This window comes from Pipistrellus kuhlii, unplaced genomic scaffold (genome assembly GCF_014108245.1).
Source record: "Pipistrellus kuhlii isolate mPipKuh1 unplaced genomic scaffold, mPipKuh1.p scaffold_m20_p_2, whole genome shotgun sequence".
Classification (NCBI taxonomy): Eukaryota; Metazoa; Chordata; class Mammalia; order Chiroptera; family Vespertilionidae; genus Pipistrellus; species Pipistrellus kuhlii.
The window spans coordinates 100,919,728-100,939,530 of record NW_023425515.1 but is presented as its reverse complement, the minus strand read 5'-3'; the positions used below and the strand labels follow the sequence as shown (position 1 = coordinate 100,939,530).

Sequence of the window (19,803 nt, the reverse complement as noted above, 5' to 3'; positions counted from 1 at the left end):
TGGCCCAGACCGGGAGTTCGGGGCGGTCCGGTCTGAGGCTCAGCGCCGCCGGAGGCTTTGTTTCTTCTGGCTAGGGTAATCCAGCATCAGAGTCAACATTCAGTCCTCTGCGCACAAAGCGCGCGACTCCGGGGGACCCCGCCTTTCGCGCCGTCCCCGGGATTTTGCCTCACAGCCCCGTCTCCCCGTGCCCGGGCCTGGGTCCCCAGGGACTGGCCCAGACCGGGAGTTCGGGGCGCTCCGTTCTGAGGCTCAGCGCCGCCGGAGGCTTTGTTCCTTCCGGCTAGGGTAATCCAGCATCAGAGTCTACATTCAGTCCTCTGCGCACAAAGCGCGCGACTCCGGGGGCCCCCGCCTTTCGTTTTTCCCCTGGGATTCAGCCTCCCAGCCCCGTCTCCCCCTGCCGGAGCCTGGGTCCCCAGAATCTGGCCCATAATGGGGCTCAGCGCTGCCAGTTCGGGGGTTCAGCCCAGGCTGGGGGTTTCATTTCCTTCCTGCTAGGGAATGCCAGGCAGCACCCAGCCCTCTCCTCCTCTCCGGCTGCGACCTCTCGGTGCGCGCGAACGTGCGAGCGCGCAGCATGTCTCCGTACCTTAGGCTCTTTTTTCAGCTCCTCTGACTTTCCCTCTGGCTTTCTCCCACCTTCCTATTGTAGAGTTTTCAGTCAGTCGACCACCTGTAGGTCTGGGCAATGTCCACTCTACATTTTAGTTGTATTCCATTGAAATTGTTGTGAGCTGCTGCGGTTAGGTGTCTACCCGAGCAGCCATCTTGGATCCTCTCTTCCTGAGAGTTCTTGAACTCTATCTGCAATGGTGTTTCTTGACAAACTGACATTTTGAAAACTCTGTATCTGCTCTGGGCATACTTGCTCACACACTTTTAGCATGCATTGCTTCAAAAAGGCACCCTCTGAAAAACACCTTGAAGTACGGGCAATTTCTTCAGCCACTATAAAGCTTGCTTTCACTGCAGCATCATTTTTCGCTGTAGCCTTTGTAAACATTTGCTGCTGTGATTGTAGTTTGCCTTTTAGTTCTTTAACAATTTTATGCTTTTCTTCCAAAGTATATTTGCCATACTTAACATTATGTTTGGTGTCAAAATGACGACGTATATTGTACTCTTTCATCACCGACACTGTCTCATAACACAATATACACACTGGTTTGCCCTCTCTAAGCACAAACATGTATTCATTTTCCCATTTTTCATTAAATTGTCTGCCTTCACCATCAACTTTTCTTTTCCTGGACATTTTGGGATCAATATTGGCAGTAAAAGATGTAGTTTATTGGAAATCTGCGTTAGAAGGAAAAAGTTGAAAACTGCACAGGGATAGCTTGATTTGGCAGATGGAGTGGAGAAAAAAAAAGTCAGTCAATAAATGCCTGGCTGGGTACAGATAGCAGATTCTGTTGCGATTTTTATGCCTGCACTTTATGCCAGGAACTGGCAGCTTCTGCTGTGTATTTTTTATGCCCGCACACTCACTCTCTCCTCTGCTCTGCCACCCGCACAACCACATCGGATGCCGGACTATAGGTCACGCCTCCTGAATCTCGCGTGACTTATTATCTATGCGCATGCGTAATAGATAGCAAGTATGGCAGCCGGCGAGGCGGCCGGTGAGATCACAAGCCTCCTATATCACCTCGCGTCATTGTGATGGAACGCAGCGGAGTGCAGTGATGACAGCGCGGTGCGGGCCACATCGCAAGGCCTGGCAGGCCGGATTTGGCCCGAGGGCCTTGTGTTTGACATGTGTGATCTAGATTTATAGAAGTACTGGCAGGAAAAATCAGGAGAAGCAAAAACATTAATATGGGACTGAATGAACAGAAAATAATTACAGTTTTTATAACTTTTGAAAGTATTGCTGATTCTCAATCTTTTTGTTTTTCAGACTGAAGTAAACTTGTTTCTTTTCTTAAAGCAATTTAGTAAATTATTTATTTTTCTCCCTACATTCTCCCTCCAGAATTTGGCAATTCTTAATGAGTAAATCATGGCAGTGCATTTCTTTGCATGAATTCAATAAGACAACTTTCCAACTGCCATTTTATTGACCAAGACTTTGACTGGAGTGTCATGTCTGAGAGAAACATGCTTGGACTCTGGATGTCACCAGAAAAAACTTGAAGCCAATGTGAGTGCCTTTAAGAAAAGCCTGGTACCCTGCTTGGTCATGTGGTTCATGGCAGTCTTTCCAGGTAATAAATGAACGTTACTTTCCTGAAAGATGTCAAGATAGGAACCTCAAGGCATTTTGGGAACCTCAAAAACTTGGGGAATTCACCCAAGTCTACAGGCAAGCCTGATGGCAACTAGGAGCCATAAAGGGCTCATTAAAGATCAATCATGGAAAACACACACACACACACAAAAAAACAAACAAACAAACAAACAAAAAAAAAACCACAAACAAACCCTCAATCATGAAATTCCAGCAAAGCAAATTTTAAAAGAGCCTATATAGTCAATTGGTATTCTTATTGTATTCATGCAAATAATCAGGCCAAATTACAACTAGACTTAATTTGGTCTTTAATAAAAATGAGGGTGATTTTAGAGAGAACAATTGTGTCTCAACAAACTATAGTACACAATTGGGAACAGACCAGTTAATTGTTTCAAAGTTTTATTTTTCAACTATGAATTGAACTGAATTCTAAATTTGTTTAGTATTCTTGGATGTTTAGCTACAACTCCTCAAACTAACGTTTAATTTTCTCCCATCTTTTGACTTGGAATCATTGAGTACTAAAACACTTTTTCTCCCACTGAATCATTTGTCATAATTCTTGTTGTTTAGTTTGTCTCAACTAGGTTATAAGCCTTACTCAGCTCATAGAATATAGCCTCTAGACACCATAACTACTTCCTTCCATGCCCAGGCCTCACTGTCCCTCTGACAGAGAGCAAGGATTTCTTGGTTCTGAGGAAAAACGTCACTTCTTTTGGTCAAATAATCTTGAAAACCTTCCAAAGGTTTAAATTTTAAGGAACTTTTCTTTAGATCATTTCAATAGGCCCAATTTGCCCTAAAGAAATATTTGAACCACGTAGGCCACTCTACAAATCAGACCAGGATTTATTCCCTTTTCCATTAAGGGAAATCACACAGGCAGCACAAGAAATCTCACCGGTAAAGTGTGACTGCCCGACAGATACTTGCATATGGTCATACACATGCGAGCACCAGTAGTAGGAGGTTAAATCAGGATCTTCCCTGTGAGCATATCTAGCCAGGAAGACCAGCTATTTGTGTGCATTAACAAGTAGTCTTTCTTGCCCTACACGGGAGACATCCTTCGAGGGCCCTAACAAGATGGCACTGGTAGCTTCTTCGTTCATTTTTTCTTTTCAGATGGGGAACTCAACTGCCATCAAGGTAAGCACACTCCTAGATTGCATTTTGAGGAACTGGGATTCATTTGATTCACAAACCCTGAAGAGAAAGCATACTTAAGTATGGCCTCAATATAATCTTGGAAGATGGAGAGGAATGGTCCTCAAAGGGGATTATTACCATCATACAATGAAATATTTTCTGTAGGAAGGAAGGGAAGTGTCTGAGGTACCATATGTTCAGGCTTTCTTTGCCATAAGAAATAATAAAAAATTGTGTAACAATATAAAATTGACCCCTGATGCCTGGAAACATTGACCCAAAGCGGTATAAGAGTCAAAAACCACTAAGAAGGTGACGGGGCTGAGTGGCCCACTAAAAACTCCTGAGCCATCTTGTCTTCCTTATCCAGGACCCCTGGAAGAACAAGACCTGCCTATACCTGAGGGGACTTGGCCACCCAGGCCGCTGGTTACCCTTTGCCCTCTACAGGCAGTAGCAGGGGGAGAGTACAGACCCATCTGAGTCCAGGTATCGTTTTTCCTACAGGACATAAGACAAATTAAGATGTTTGGCTCAGTGGATAGAGCATTGGCCTGAAGACTGAAAGGTCCCAGGTTCCATTCCAGTCAAGAGCATGTACCTTGGTTGCGGGCACATGCCCGGTAGGGGGTGTGCAAGAGGCAGCTGGTCGATGTTTCTCATCGATGTTTCTAGCTCTCTGTCCCTCTCCCTTCCTCTTTGTAAAAATCAATAAGATATTATATATATGTATATATATATGTATGTGTGTGTGTGTGTGTGTGTATGTGTGTGTGTGTATATATATATATATATATATATATATGTATTTAGGAAAGTTTTCAAATAACCCTGATAAGTACATATGTGTTTTCCAGGGACAGACATAAACCTTTAATTTATCATGGAAGAATGTAATGCTTCTTTCAAATCAGATACTCTCAGGATCAGAGAATCAGTCAGTCCTAGATACAACTCAACAGCCCAGAGACAAGTACTTCTTAGTAAATGCCAGTGGGGTCCCCCATGATCAAATTGAACAGTTTTACCCCAGGGCTTTAGAGACAGCCTCCATTTGTTTGGTCAGGCCTTAGCTCAGAATTTATGTCAATTTAACCACCTGTAGATCAAATATACAAAGGTCACTAGATTCACTGGATCACATGGTTCCAGATCATATAATGGGCCTTCCTACATGTCAATAATCCTTTTAAAATAGATCTTAGAAAACAAGATATTCTTAAACAGACTATATAGTTAAGGGAGAAAACATTGCATTCTCAATCTCCTAAAATTTAGGCTCAAATCCATGGTATGCTACCTGTTCCTAGCATTATTGTTTGGCTCTTGTATACTCAGTTGTCTAACTATGCATCCTCTCTTGCCTAGGATCCATCAAACTACAGATGGTCATGGAAATGAAACTCTGAATGACATCTTTCTATTTTCCACAGTCCCTTAGATCATCTGCCTCCAATGGAGCTCCAATACTCCTTGCTACGTCCCTCTTCAGTTGTAAGTTGCTAGAGTGGTCATTGCCCCCATTTCCAATAGCAGTTGGAGTCTCCAAATCAGAATGAGAAATGAAGACTGAAGAAAGTGAGGTAGATAGGGGAAGGATCATAGGAAGGGAAAGAAAACTCAACTAGGAAGAATTACTAAGATACCCCAATTGGGCGGAGAAGGAAAGGTATGTAAGAGAGGCATGATGCTGAGACCGGTTTGGCTCAATGGACAGAGCGTCGGCTTGGGGACTAAAGGGACCCGGGTTCGATTCCGGTCAAGGGCATGTACCTTGGTTGCGGGCATATCCCCAGTGGGGGGTGTGCAAGAGGCAGCTGATCGATGACTCTCTCATCGATGTTTCTAACTCTTTCTCTCTCCCTTCCTCTAGGTACAAAATCAATAAAATATATTAAAAAAAAAAAAAAAAAGAGAGGCATGAACTTTAAGATATTACTAAGACAGGCAGCATAACCAATCAGGAACTAACAAGCATATATACAAAAAAGAGCATGCTCGAGCTTCCTCTTTCTCTCTTCCCCGACGCAGCATACAATAGCTGGCGTTTTTGTTGTAGAGGCTTATGGCTATGTGGGTCTCCACACATGGACTGATAGGCTTTAATTAGCTTGGATGTTGAACTACTACTGACTATAACATGAAAGAAAGCTCTGGACACTGGGCTGCTCCTGAAACCCCAGCTACACCTTTTCCAGGACTGCCTTTTCCCAATAAACTTCAGTTCTGCTAATTGTTTTTGTCCTTCACGTCATTCTTCTTTTTTGTGAGACAACACACTTGGTCTCAACATCCCACATTTTGGTTTCAGTAACTCTGCAGGAGCTGCATTCTCTGTTAGACAGCTAGCTTAGTTCTGACCCTCTTCCTCACCAGGCTATCTGTGCATTTCAAAACTGAGCTCTATGTTGCCACCTCTGGGAAGGCCACACTGTTTGCTTAATACTACAACTGTTTGCGCTTTTTTTTTTATACCAAATTTAATAATCAGTTAACTTGTCTGACTGCTCTCCCACAGCAGGGCTATGACATTTAAACTCTTTATTCCCAGTAGTGATTGCCATGTAACAAGGTGCTGAACAAATGTTCAATAAATACAAGAATGGAGTTATTTTAATGCCAAAGACAAGCCTATCTGCTCAGGAAGCCTGCCCAGAGCCCCTACCTTGCTAAGCAGTTGAGAATTAATTGTCCTTGCCTCATACTTAGGACTCAAGGAGTGAAGTAAGGACAGACCCACCCGAGGAGGCCACGGGAGTGTTTTGTGAGTGATGTACATATGCTTGTAGAGCTTAGTGGACACCTAGGTTTTCTGGACCCTCTTTATAATTTTACAGTTTGGGAGGAGAAATGCTATCTATAAGAAATAGTTTGCAAGATGACTCTCATTTTTATAAAATTCATACCAACAGCAAGGCCAGCTAGAGAAGCTGCACCGAGGCACGACATATCCAGGTGAACAGGTCTGTCTATTTTCTCATTAATCAGGTCTGAAGTCATCTGCATGACAAAACTGTTCTTACAAACTCCTCCATCTGCCCTGTGGGGAGTAAGATATTTCAGATAAAGTACATTAACAAAAGCATTAACACCATTTTTAAAAAGAGTCATATTTTTTAGATCCTTGATTTTACTTTTTAATTCCAAAATTATATCACTTAGCATTGACCTGCAGATACAGGACCTTACTAGGTAATCTTGAAATACTTTCCCTTATTCCTACTATCAGTTCTTCCACCTGCTCTATTTGTTCAAAACAGGCAAGTGAACTGAGCCAACATACAAATTCATTTGGACATTCTAGCAAAGAAAATTTGATGCTTCTATGCAAAAAGGATAGCCACATGCCCAAAAGAGACTTAAAGATTTTTATAATATGGGTGCTAAGATCTTCCCAAATTCCAAAGTTTGTTATATTCTCAATAAATCCTAAATCGATTTTTCATTCCTTGTCAAATCCCTATGATCAAGAATTTTGTTGCAAAGGACCTAGGTTTAAGTTCTTGTTGAAATACTCAATAATCCTAATGATGGAAATATTCATGGTAGCTACGACTTCCTTCCAATTTCTAATTACATCTGTTAGAAACAAAGAATACATACCGGATATTTGTCACAGGAATATGGATCTCTTTCTGCATTACCTCATATAATTGTTTGTTTCTAGTTAAAAAAATAAGGTAACTATTTAGAGAAAAGGAAATCATATAATTCTCCATTTTTCTAATCTATAAAAATAAAAACTATAGTTTTATTTACATGATATATAAAAAATATGCAAAAAGGCATTAAAGAAATATATTCTGCTAACCAGAAGTGGGTAACAGATGTTCAAATAAACAAGAGGCTCAGGGCTTGTACTTCTCACCTCCATATGAAAGAGCACAATTTATTTTCAAATTGAATTTTATCTATAACTGTTCCTACAAATAAAAATACAAATCGAGCATTCATTTAATAGATAGCTATTAAGATGGCATGCCATAAATTATATCTAATAGAATTAATCAAATATAAAACTAATACTACATAATAAAACCTAATATGCTAAGTGTCTAGTCTGCCAGTCAACCAATCAAAGTGTAATATGCTAATGATATGCTAAGGCCGCTCAACCAATTGCTATGACATGCACTGACTACCAGGGGGGGAGACAGTCTACCAGCTGACCAGTCGCTATGACATGAACTGACCACCAAGGGGCAGATGCTCCCAACAGTAGGCTAGTTTGCTGCTGGGGTCCAGTCAATTGGGACTGAACAAGATGGGCCAGACCTGCCTCCTACGGTCCCTCCCTGGCTGGCTAACTCCTGTGTCCCTTCACAGTCCCAATAGTGCACTGGTGGGGTCCCTCAGCCAGGTCTGCACTCTCTCGCAATCTGAGACCCTTGGGGATGTCAGAGAGCTGTTTTTGGCCTGACAGCAGAATGATCGGTCTCTATGATGCACACTGACCACCAGGGGCAAATGCTCCCTGGTGGTCAGTGCACTCAGCCAGAAGCTGGGCTCACAGTTGGTGAGTATAGCGGTGGTGGCAGGAGCCTCTCCCACCTCCACAGCAGTGCTGGGGATGTCCGTTTGCTGGCTTAGGCTTGCTCCCTGTGAGTGGACCTAACCTGGCAGTTGGACATCCCTTGAGGGCTCCCAGACTGCAAGAGGACACAGGCCAGGCTGAGGGACTCCACCCCAAGTGCACAAATTTCATGCACTCTATTTTATAATCACTGGAAATTTTATTTTAAACATTTGAATTTTCCATATTCACGATAGCCACATTTTTAATTTTAATAAGCTACACCTGCCTCATAACAAAAAACACAGGAAAATATACATAAAATAATTTTGATAATTCAATATTTGAGAATCACAGAAGCATATTAAAATTCTCCTTCATGAATACAAAAACCTTTGAAAGTCCAAATTTTAAATCTCTTATGCTTAGGAAATTGGATATTTTTTAAAATCACTGAATTTTTCAGATATCAAATCTAAGTGGTACCAGTACTATTTAATATGAAAAAATAAGAAATTATATGAAATTAACAGTAATAATAGACTATGTCATATGTACCATGAATTAAACTAAAGGTATAAACCCTTGATTAAAATTAAGAAATTTCTAGTTATGTAGAAACTAATAAAAGAAAACAGAAATATCATGTGGGGAGAAAGGAATTTAGAGCAGGTTTTGGTACCTGAAAGCTATGGACTCCAATATTGCTCGTACAAGATGGTATTTACTAGTGGAAGGCTTCAAACCCATAAAAGAGGCACATGCACAGGGGTCATTTAATGGAGCCTAAAGTAAGAGATAGTAAGAATATATTTTTATTGTTCTAAGTCACATCTATATATTGAAAGACATATTATTCAATAAAAATGAACACATTGGAAAAAATCCCTATTATAGTTAAGTAGCTTTAAAATAAATGACAGCCCAAAATTATGTTAAATATTACCATAACATTTTAACAGGGCTTGAGCAAGTTTGAGAACTGACATGGGACTTACCTGGGCCTTCTGTTTGAGATCCAACCAAGAAAAGGCACTGCAGTACAGAGTGACCAATTATTAACAGCCCAGCTTTATTAATGAAGACAATGAAAAATAATCCTGTACCCCCTTCTCTCCAGCTTTATGTGTAGGGTTTTTACACATAAAGTTGTTCACTGAATAAAGAAGCTTTTTGAAGACATAAGTTAGACTCAAGATAAAGAATAACAATGCAAAAAAATGTGTTTTTCAGTGTCATAACTTACACCCAATATGTCACCACTCAATCTAGTATTCAATTTCTTAGCTTATAGTCTTGTTCTCTAATATAAGAAATGACCCAGCCTAACATCTGTCTTTCAAGAGTCAAAATCTTGCCCTGGTTGGTGTGCCTCAGTTGGAGTGTCATCCTATGTACCAAAAGGTTGTGGGTTTCATTTCCCATCAGGACACATACCTAAGTTGCAGGTTTGATCCCCAGAGGCAACTGATAGACCTCTCTCCCTATTCCCCTCTTTCCAAAATGAATAAATATAACCTTGGGTGAGGATTACTCAAATTTCTTTTTAAAGAGTCAAAATCTTAAGTTGGAAGTATTAATCGAATGAAATTTGTATTCATCTTTGAAATGCAAGACAATTCTGGGACAGAAAATAGATTCCTGCCAGGCCTGCAATCTCACGGGGAAATAGACAGAGGAATTCGGCACACTTACATAAGGTCATGATGGGACATGTCAGTGCTGTCAGGAACTGATGGTCCCTAGAAAAAAAACCTGCTTGTTTCAAGCACTCACATATCATCTCTTTACTTGGAAAACTTTCTACCGCCCCCTTCTGGTCAGTCCTACTTACCATTCTGAAACTTGGCTCAGCTTCCTCTGGGAAAGTTCCTGACCCCAGAGACTAGACCAGTTCTCACTGATATGTTTCTGTGGAAGCCTCTAACTCCCCATTACATCAGGTGTCACAATTTATAATCACAGGTATGTATGTGTGTTTATGGAAACTCTTGTGTGTGGCCCTCCACATCTGCTCATTGATACACATCCTATCAATGAACAAATAATACTTTTCCTAATTACTTAACTGAAGAAATTCTACATTATATCTTATCTTTACTGTAGCTATAATTTGCCTCCTATTGTGAATTTATCTTGATAATTTTCAAGTTCATAATATCTTCTGATGATTCGCTCAGTAAAAGTTGATTTATACAGTGAAGTTGGTCTACAAGACAGGCCAGACTCTGCCCATTCCTTTAGTTCCTAGGATGCTATGGGGTTTCTCTGCATAAAAATTATTTCTTCTAATCTACCACATAGAATTCAGATATCAATTGCTTGAAATCTCTTGTGTACAAGTAACTATGAACATAATTTACTGTAACTAATAAGCCAATTTGAGGGGTAATAAATTCCACCAAAGCCTAAAAATTCCTTGTTAGGTTACAATATCCCTGAATTAGCTAGTCCAATTCTCCTGGGATGATATGGCAGAAAAAACACTGGGAAGGTCCTTTTCAGGTCCTGCTCATACCTGGTCAGGGCAGACAGCCCCCAGTAATACCTCAAATATGTCACTACCACTGCTACTAAATGGGCCTCCCAGAACCAACCATCAACGAGGATAGCATGACCTGGCCAAGTTCTGTTTGGCACCCTAAACAAAACTTGCAGACTCCTTCCCTGCACAGACTGCCAAGCTGGCAGGCCTCTGTCCCATTCCACCATGACCTGACAGCACATTCATTCCTCTGGCACCTGCTGTGTCATTCTGCTGTCTTGGTATTTACATTCTGCTATGAGAGGGTATGGCAGAGGTGATTATAACCTGGACCTGGAAGTCCAGACACCTGAATCCTAAAACCAGAGCTGCTGCTCAATAGTGTGTGAGACTGGGCAAGTGGATTTAATAGCAAACCCTTAAGTCTCTGATCTTCAGAGCAGAATCCAAAGAGTATCTCATATCTTACTGAGTTACAGAGGAATAAATGAGGTAATGCATGTGAAGAATTTAGGACAAAGCCTGATACACAGTAAGAATGCATAGCTTAGCTACCACTACAATATTTATTTTACCCACTCCCCTCCTACTACTACTGTCTTCACAATCCATTCACTGAACCATCTAAATGCTTCCTTCTATTGTAAATAGATTCCCCTAACTCATATCCAATTCTGAGAAGTTTCCTCCACTTATTTTGTGGGTGCTGTAACAAACCTGGCTCTGGGATGGGCAAATGGCTTCAGCTGTAACTATTCAGTATAGGTTCCTCAGGCTTTCATACCACAAGAACAGAAGGAGATTATACTGACCCCCCTGACCATTCTAGGCCACTGTGCATCTACTGTTAGCAGACACTTCTCTGTCCCCCTGCATACCTGGTTGCACATCAACATCATGCAGTATTTCCTTTCACCTTTCCACTGCTCAGATACCCCAGTCACTCCCTGAACCAGAGATGGCATTCACAGTACTTGCTGGCCACATCCCTTTGTAGGGAAACTGCTTGAACCCACAGCACTGTTCTCTGAAGCAGCCACACCTCATGCCCTAGTACCCCAGCCACTGCATGCCTGGAGAGAGCACAACTGGCTCAAGTCTATCCAAAGTTTGGGGGGGCGGGGGGAAGTGGTTCAATCAGACTCCCTCCCTGGAAATTGTAACTAGGAAACACCTAGGAAAAGACCATCAATGGAAACTAAAGGATAAAATTAAAAGGATGTAAATGGTAGAAAAGGCTGTGTGGCCAAAACCAGTTTGGCTCAGTGGATAGAGCATCGGACTGCAGATCGAAGGGTCCCAGGTTCGATTCTGGTCAAGGGCATGTACCTTGGTTGCGGGCACATCCCCAATGGGGGGTGTGCAAGAGGCAGCTGATTGATGTGTCTCTCTCATCAATGTTTCTAGCTTTCTATCCCTCTCTCTTCCTATCTGTAAAAACTCAATAAAATATATATTTTTTTTTAAAAAGAAAGAAAAAGGCTGTGTGTATTTACAAATTGTGAAGAAGCAGAAAACATAGGGGAAATCATGACAAGCAGAAGTTATGAGAAAGAAAGGACATCCAGCAAAGCTTCTGCTGAGAAGAGAAAAGCAGATGTATAGAGAAGCAGGAAAACAGAATACTCAGAACTGCACAGCTGGCCCTGAGCTCTTCCCAGTCTGTCCTCAGGGGCATGCAACACAGGAAGCCTGCTTCTCATACCTATGAGCCCTCACAGCAGCATGACTAATCCTTGAAGACTGGCACTAGCTCACAGCCCTGTCCTCTCTCTTGCTGCCACCATCACAGGAACTTTCATACCAAGTAGAACCACTGACTCTCGCCTCTGACCCTTGCTGTGAACACTCTACATCAGCACCACCTCGCCCAGATCACAGCCCTGCTAGAGTACCACCACCGGACTGCACCAAGTAATGCCCTGCACACTGCCTGCTGCTCCCCCACCCCTCTGCCATTTCTTGAACTGGCTGGCCCCAGCACCCTCACTCACCTTAAATCTTCTCCAGCAACCCTTTGTTAGCAGACTCCCTTGAAAAACTGAGACTATTAGAAACCTTTACCATCCTGCCGTCCATTATCTATAGCTGTGAAAATATTCTAAAATTAAAGGCAGTACCACTTGTACTTGTTCCTTCCTTCTTTCCATTCCCATAATCTTTATTTTCTCTATTTATTGATACACACAGCTTATAGGCAATCTCTCTCCTATTTTCTAAGCAGCTTACCATCAATATTGTTAATTTTAGGTCTCCAGTTAATACTTTTATTTTACACTGGGAAATATTTGGCTTTGCAGGCTTCCTCACCCCTCCCGACCCCAAAGTATGGCCAGATTGCAGTCATGGTAGAACAGGAGCGTTTTGTGATCAACATGAAACTTAAAACCATATCTGCAATAGTTTTCTCTATCTTTTTTTATTATATACTAGAGGCCTGGTGCACAAAATTCATGCACAAGGAGGAGGGGGCATCTCCCTCAGCCCAGCCTGCACCCTCTCCAATCTGGGACCCCTTTAGGTATGTCTGACTGCCTGTTTAGGCACCATTCCATATGGCAGGGGATGGGGCCTAAATGGCTAGTCAGACATTCCTCTCACAATTCAGGACTCCTGGGTTCCAATCGTTCGGCTGCCTGCCTGCCTGCCTGCCTGATTGCCCCTAACCACTTCTGCCTGCCAGCCTGATCATCCCCTAATGACTCCCCTGCCAGCCTGATCAACACTTAACTGCTCCCCTGCTTGCCTGATTGCCCCTAACTGCCCTCCCTGGCTGATCACCCTAACTGCCCTCCCTTTCCAGCCTGGTCCCCCAAACTGCTCTCCCCTGCAGGCCTAGTCCCTCTCAACTGCCCTCTCCTGCCAGCCATCTTATGTCCTCATAGGGGCAGCCATCTTTGATCACATGGGGGTGGCCATCTTGTGTGTTGGAGTGACGGTCAATTTGCATATTCCCCTTTTATTAAATAGGATTTTATTACATATTATTTTTTACAGATATATGAATTGATAGAGGAGGAAAACACAGAGTTGACAAGATACGGTCACTATGAAGTCCATCAGCACATTTTTTAAAATGGGAGGATCCACAGTAACCTAATTAAATCCCACCTCTGCTGATCATGTCACCTTCCTCCTTAAACTTCAATCAGAATTATTCACTCTTTCTGATGTGGTGGATGGTATTTTAGCTGCCTCCCCTCATCCTGCAGAAGATGCAATAGAGGTAGTTTCTGAACCTCAGGATATAGTATATAGAAAGTAGGACAGATATTAAAATAATGCTCATTTTAAAATCTAGTTTGGAAATACGGTACTTTTAGAGACTTAAGCCATTCTGATCTAATTTTTTTTTTCATCAGCGTCTAAATTCTATGATCTAAACTTTTGAATTTGGGACTTTTTTTGTAACTTATTGCCAGAGCAAGGGATGGTCTAGAAGGAAAAGAAATTTTTTTTTTTTGAAAGGAAAAAACCATTTAAATGACTGGTATAAGCTTTAAAAAAAAAAAAAAAAAAGGAAAGAAATTTGTTCATAATAATATATCTGAGTATTTTACAAAGTCTTTGTAACAATAAGCATATTAAAAGTATTATCACAGATCTTTCAATTCAATAACAAAGTTAAATATTATAAAACCAAGTCTTTTACTGGATTCCCTTTTTGATTAGGCAGTAACCAATATATCACAATAAAATTTTTTCATTTTTTTAAAAATATTTTTTTTCAATTGATTTCAGAGAATAAGGGAGAGGCTCTTCGAGGGAGAGGTAGAAACATCAATGATGAGAATCATTGATTAGCTGCCTCCTGCATGTTCCCTTCTAGGGAGTGAACCCACAATCTGGGCATGTGCCCTAACTGGGAAACCAACTATAACCTCCTGGTTCATGGGTTGATGCTGAACTACTAAGCCACACCAACTGGATAAGAAATTTTGATTTTTTTTAAGTTTAATATAACTTATAAAGAACTGTAAAACATACACATATAGATATGGGGGGAGAGCATGTGTGGGTGTGTGTGTGTGTGTGTACCTTACATTATTTTTCTAATTCTCAATGATACACTTCATTTAACTACTGATAGATTCCCTTCACTGGGAAATGACTCTTTTGGTCATAATAAAATAATTCTGGGTCTTATGTAAAAGTTCTATGATAAACCTGCTGACTTTTTGTTTACACATGGGTGTTGCTCTAAGCAGAAGCCAGCTGAATTAGCTGTGCTCTTGTGGAATTCATAATATGTCAAACCATAACTTATCAGCCTTAGAATGTACCTTTTACCTTAGTCTATTAAGTACCCAAATTTTCAGGTAAGGGCATGGCAAATACATAATTTTAGAGGTGGGCATGGGGAGAGAAATGTTTAATTGTTCTTAACTATTTCTTACATACCTGCAAACCACTAAAACATGGAACAAAATAAACCCCTTCAGAATCTTCTAAACTTTTGGCCATTTTTTCAGTCTCAGAAGCATCGGTAAAAAGATCTGAAAACATAAAAACAAACAAACAACAAAAAATGTCTGAAACAAAATGAAGGGGTTGGGGAGGAACAAAGAATTACGTTATATGACCAATATTTGCCTGTGTCCACATTTATTATGAATTTAATATGAAAGATTACTCACTTCAAAGGGTCAACAAAAAGGCCAATGTATTTGGGGTCCTTTATTTGCCTGGATTTGGGAGCCCATAGAAGGGCAAGGGAACCAAAGGCCCTCTTAGCTCAGCATACAGCAGGCCTCACTTTTCCTTTAAAGATATTTAGGCTGTTTAAAAAAAATAAATTTCAGGTGTGTTTTTGGCATTGAAAGTGTATTCTTCTGAAGATTAGACCCATTCTAGTGTTTTGATGAAAAGATCTCTCTTGGTTATTAAAGACTAGAGGCCTGGTGCACAGATTCATGTACCAGTAGGGTCCCTCAGCCTGGCCTGTGACTTTTCACAATCTGGGACCCCCTGGGGGATATAGCAGTGCATGAAGTAGCAGGCGCCACTCCTGCTCATCCTGGCCCCGCTGCTCCTGCCATTGCCACTGCTTGGTAGTGTTGCCACAGAGGTGGAAGAGGCTCATACTGCTGCAGCTACAGTGTGAGCCTGGCTTTTGGCAGAGCAGCACTCCTGCTGTGGGAGTGCACTGATCACCAGGGGGTAGCTCCTGCATTGAACATCTGCCCCCTGGTGGTCAGTGCACATCACAGTGACTGGTTGACAGTTGTTCAGTCACTCAGGTTTTTATATCCTATTTAATAAAGAGGAAATATGCTAATTGACCCTCACGCCACTGCAAAGATGGCAGTGCCCACAGCCAATAAGGAGGGAATATGCTAATTGACTGCCACACCCTCAAAGATGGTGGCACCCAGTTGCTTCAGACCTAACTGGGCAGCAGGTGCACAGCAAGGCAGGTGCACCCTGTGTACCTGTCTCCAGAGGCCCCTCAGCCCCCAGATGCTCAGGGCCGGCCCGAGGCACAGGCAAGCCTCAGATGGTGGCTGCCCAGCCACCAAGGGCTGCCTGAGGCTCAGGTAACCAGGGCCAGCTAAGGCTTGTGCTGTCGGCAGTGGCAGCAGCAGAGGTGTGATGGGGCATCAGTTCCCTTGATTGCTGGGTCACCTCCTGCCCATGAGGGCACGCAGACTGTGAGAGGGGGCAGGCTGGGCTGAGGGATCCCCCTCCAGTGCATGAATTTTCATGCACTGGCCCTCTAGTATATAGATAATAACCAAGAGAATCAACTGAAAAACTGTGGATCTTATGGGTTCCATGAGGGTCAGTAATAATTAAATATATCAAAAGTTAACCTTTAAAAAACAACTAGACCAAAAAAATCAAGATCTAATTCATTTAATATGCTTTTTACTGATATATCATATATACAGAAAAATGCACAAGGCCTAAATATATAGTTGGATGAACTTTTACAGTGTGAATATAATGTGCTAACCAACACCCAGATCAAGATACAGATTTCTTTGTTCAACATCATGCTTGTAAGATTCAGTCATTTTGTTACAATCAGTTGTGCTTTATTCATTCTCACACTGTAAGGTATTCCATTGTGTGACCATACGCAAATGATTAGACTAGCTACAGCTAGTAAACATATGGGCAGTTTATAGTTTTTAGGCTAATATAAACAGGCCACTTTGAACTCACAGACCTTCTTTTTGGTGAACATATGTATACATTGTTTGTATATACCAAGGGATGAAATTGCTAGTCCTAGGATCTTCACATTTAGGACTACCTTTAACAGATACTGCCAAACTATTTTCCAAAGTGGTTGTACCAATTTAAGATTCCTATATGGGAGTTCCAGTTATCCCATATTAATGCCAATAATTGATAATGTCTGTATTTTTCATTTTAGTCAGTTTGGTGGTATTGCATAATGGTTAGATTTTATATTTCTCTGTTTATTAATGAGGCTTCAATCCTTTTCATTCATCATTTGCATATCCTTGTTTGTGAAGTGATCTCTGAATAAGCATGTGGGACAACACAGATCTGATGAAAAAGCTCAGAAATCAGTCATAATAAATATTGCTGCATTGGGTACTAATATAAAGAACTTCTAAATAAGCCCCCTCTTTCTGGTCTGAAGAGCAGGAGTCAGGGGGCCTTTAAAAAACAGAGAGTGGGGAAATTGCCCTTCTTTATGTGTATGTGTGTTTTCTATCTGAACAAGAAAGGAGGAAGATAGAGATAGGGTGAGAGAGAGAGGGAATAAGAAGAGAGCCTCAGGGATCTGTGGGACAGTGAGAAAATGCATAACATTGCTGTCATTTAGATTCGAGAAGACAAAGAATGCATCACAGAATAACGATTTGAAGAAAAAAATGGCTGTAAGCTTCCCACAGAGCAATAAAATGAACAAAACAGGGATGAATCTCAAAGGCATTACACTGAGAAGAAGAAACAGTTTTGGCTGATTCTACTTTGTGAGTCCAGTTACTGTGTGTGAAACTATGGAAGAGGTAAAAGTACAGGGAAGGAGGAAAAATTAATTGCTGCCTGAGATTAGAGTGGGACAGGAATTAACTACAAAGGAGTGACACTTGGTAATTTGGGGTTGATGAAAGTGTTTAGTACAACAGTCATAATCCCTACTAAAGTTATTCAGTTTATGTAGGTCTTAAAACCAGTGGAACTATACACCGAACAAACAAACAAACACAAGCACTTATAAACATACTAGAGGCCCAGTGCACAAAAATTCGTGCACTAGGGAGAGGGGAGGGAGTCTTTCAGCCCACCTGTGCCCTCTCACAGTCCAGGAGCCTCCTTACTGCCCACCTGCTCATTGCTCCTTAGTGCTGCCTCTGAGGCAGGAAAGGTTCCTGTCAAGGCTGCTGCACTCCCTCTGTGGGAGCGCACTGACCACCAGGGGCAGCTCCTGCATTGAGCGTCCACCCCCTAGTGGTCAGTGCACATCATAGTGACCGGCTGTTCTATTGTTCAGTTGATTTACATATTACAGTTTTATTATATAGCATATAGACATAAAGGATGTAGAGAGGGTTAAAAACGAAGACTGAATGATAATAGAAACAAATGAACCCAATCCTATTTCAAATTAATAAAATCACCAAAGGGAGAGAAGAAAAAGATCTAATCTAAGTAACTGTTAAGGAGTGTGCTTTGACCATATATCCTTGATATACGGTAAAGGAAAATCCCTGAACATCATCGCGAACAAATTCAGCATGTTTTACTGGTATGGGTCGAGTAATTCAGAAACTTTTTGTGTATATTTTGAGATTTAGCAGGTGAGTATATAATATTGATGTTGTTGGGAGCCAAGGTCCTCAATGTAGAAAAGGGGAGACAAAAATATAGAAAGGTCAAGAAAAACAAGAATTCTTAGGGGCTAGACTTGAATTGGAGGTACAATATAAACTCAAACATTTTCATATATGCATGCTTCTGCTCCCCCCCTTCTCTCTCTCTCTCTCTCTCTCTCTTTCTCTCTCTGTCTCTCTCTCTCTCTCTCAAACACACACACACACACACACACACACACACACACACACACACACTTCTAGTTCCACTGTAAGGGCCTAGAGGCAATGACATTTCACTCATTGCATTCAAATACCATTTTCCTCTAAAAGGAGTAAGGACTCATTGGAAAGGTAGCTAATTCCAGGGCAGGTGTAAGAAAAACACAAGAGGAGCTCTGTGCCATTAACTAAGAGCATACTCAGAAAATAATAGATACATTTAAAAGGCAGAAGCCAGTATGAGAGGATTCTCACTTGCCAAATTTGCAAGAATTTGAGCATGAAATTAAATAAAAACTATAAAAATTATAACCTGTTCAAGGAAATAAACCATGAGTTTATACCAATAATAAATAAAGAGGGGGAGAAGGGAAAGTTCTTCCTTCTACACTAGAATACTCCCTGATAAACACAGAGGTAATAAGGAAGTTAGAAAACACCATTTGCAGCCATCAGTGTGAAGAAGGATCATCAATGACTGCTAAATTTGGGGGATTTAAGTCTGAAAGTATTTCCCTACATTATTTATTACAAAAGGAAAAACAGTAACTATGCAATGGGCTTATGGACTTAAATAGAACCAAAGTAAAACTAATGGATACTTTGCATTGCCATGTATGTATTCTGAGAAGGACACAGTATCTATCACTAACATAGGATTTCAGACAAAACTACATAACCTGGATCTAGTCATGAGAAATCAAATTGAAAGACATTTAAAAAAATAACTGGCCTATATTTAAAAAAATACGTCAATGGCATTAAAAAAGTTTGAGGAAAATGTTCCTGATTAAAGGAAATTATACAATAATCAACCCTGGGCTGGATCTTATATTAAAAAAAAAAAAAATTACCACAAAGGACATTACTGGGGCACCTGACAAAATTGGTATTTGAGATATAAATTTGATGAAAGTATAATATTATATTCAACTAGAGGCCTGGTGCATGAAATATGTGCGTAGGTAGGGTCCCTAAGCCTGGCCAGTGAAAAGGGCCAATTGGGCCCTTCCGTCTGCTGGCTGGGGCCTTCCCTTCCCCACCTGCCATGCAGGGCCTTTCTTCCCCCGCTGCCAGCTGCGGGACACTGGCCTGGGCCTTCCTTCATTCTACACTGCCTCCTGGTGGTTAGCACACATCATAGTGAGTGATTAAACTCCTGGTCAAACTCCTGAGGGGACACTTTGCATATTAGCCTTTTATATATATAGATGTTATATTTTTTAAGTCAATAACTATATTTTAGGTATGTAAGGCAATATTCTTATTCTTAGGAAACAGAGAGGAAAAGGAAGATGAAATACACAACCTTTTCTCAAAGAGCTCAGAAAATTATAGAAATATTTATCTATCCTATAGCACATATGATGGATGGATATATGGATGGATGGTAGAT

The 19,803-nt window shown here is 41.2% G+C and overlaps 1 protein-coding gene across 6 annotated transcripts in view; it reads right to left on the bottom strand.

The window, feature by feature from the left end:
- The window catches only part of GK5 (glycerol kinase 5), a 183,041-nt gene that overhangs the window by 12,067 nt on the left and 151,171 nt on the right, over nt 1-19,803 (bottom strand). For 4 of the 6 annotated variants that reach the window (XM_045584136.1, XM_045584134.1, XM_045584139.1 and 1 more), the window contains 6 exons: nt 14,794-14,924; nt 9,603-9,649; nt 8,906-8,942; nt 8,590-8,693; nt 6,998-7,057; nt 6,301-6,434 (listed from right to left, as the gene is read on the bottom strand). In XM_045584136.1, coding sequence (XP_045440092.1) covers nt 6,301-6,434; nt 6,998-7,057; nt 8,590-8,693; nt 8,906-8,942; nt 9,603-9,649; nt 14,794-14,924 — 513 coding nt within the window. The remainder of the gene's footprint in view (nt 1-6,300; nt 6,435-6,997; nt 7,058-8,589; nt 8,694-8,905; nt 8,943-9,602; nt 9,650-14,793; nt 14,925-19,803) is intronic. The other 2 variants (XM_045584135.1, XM_036445571.2) reach the window with 1 other exon arrangement.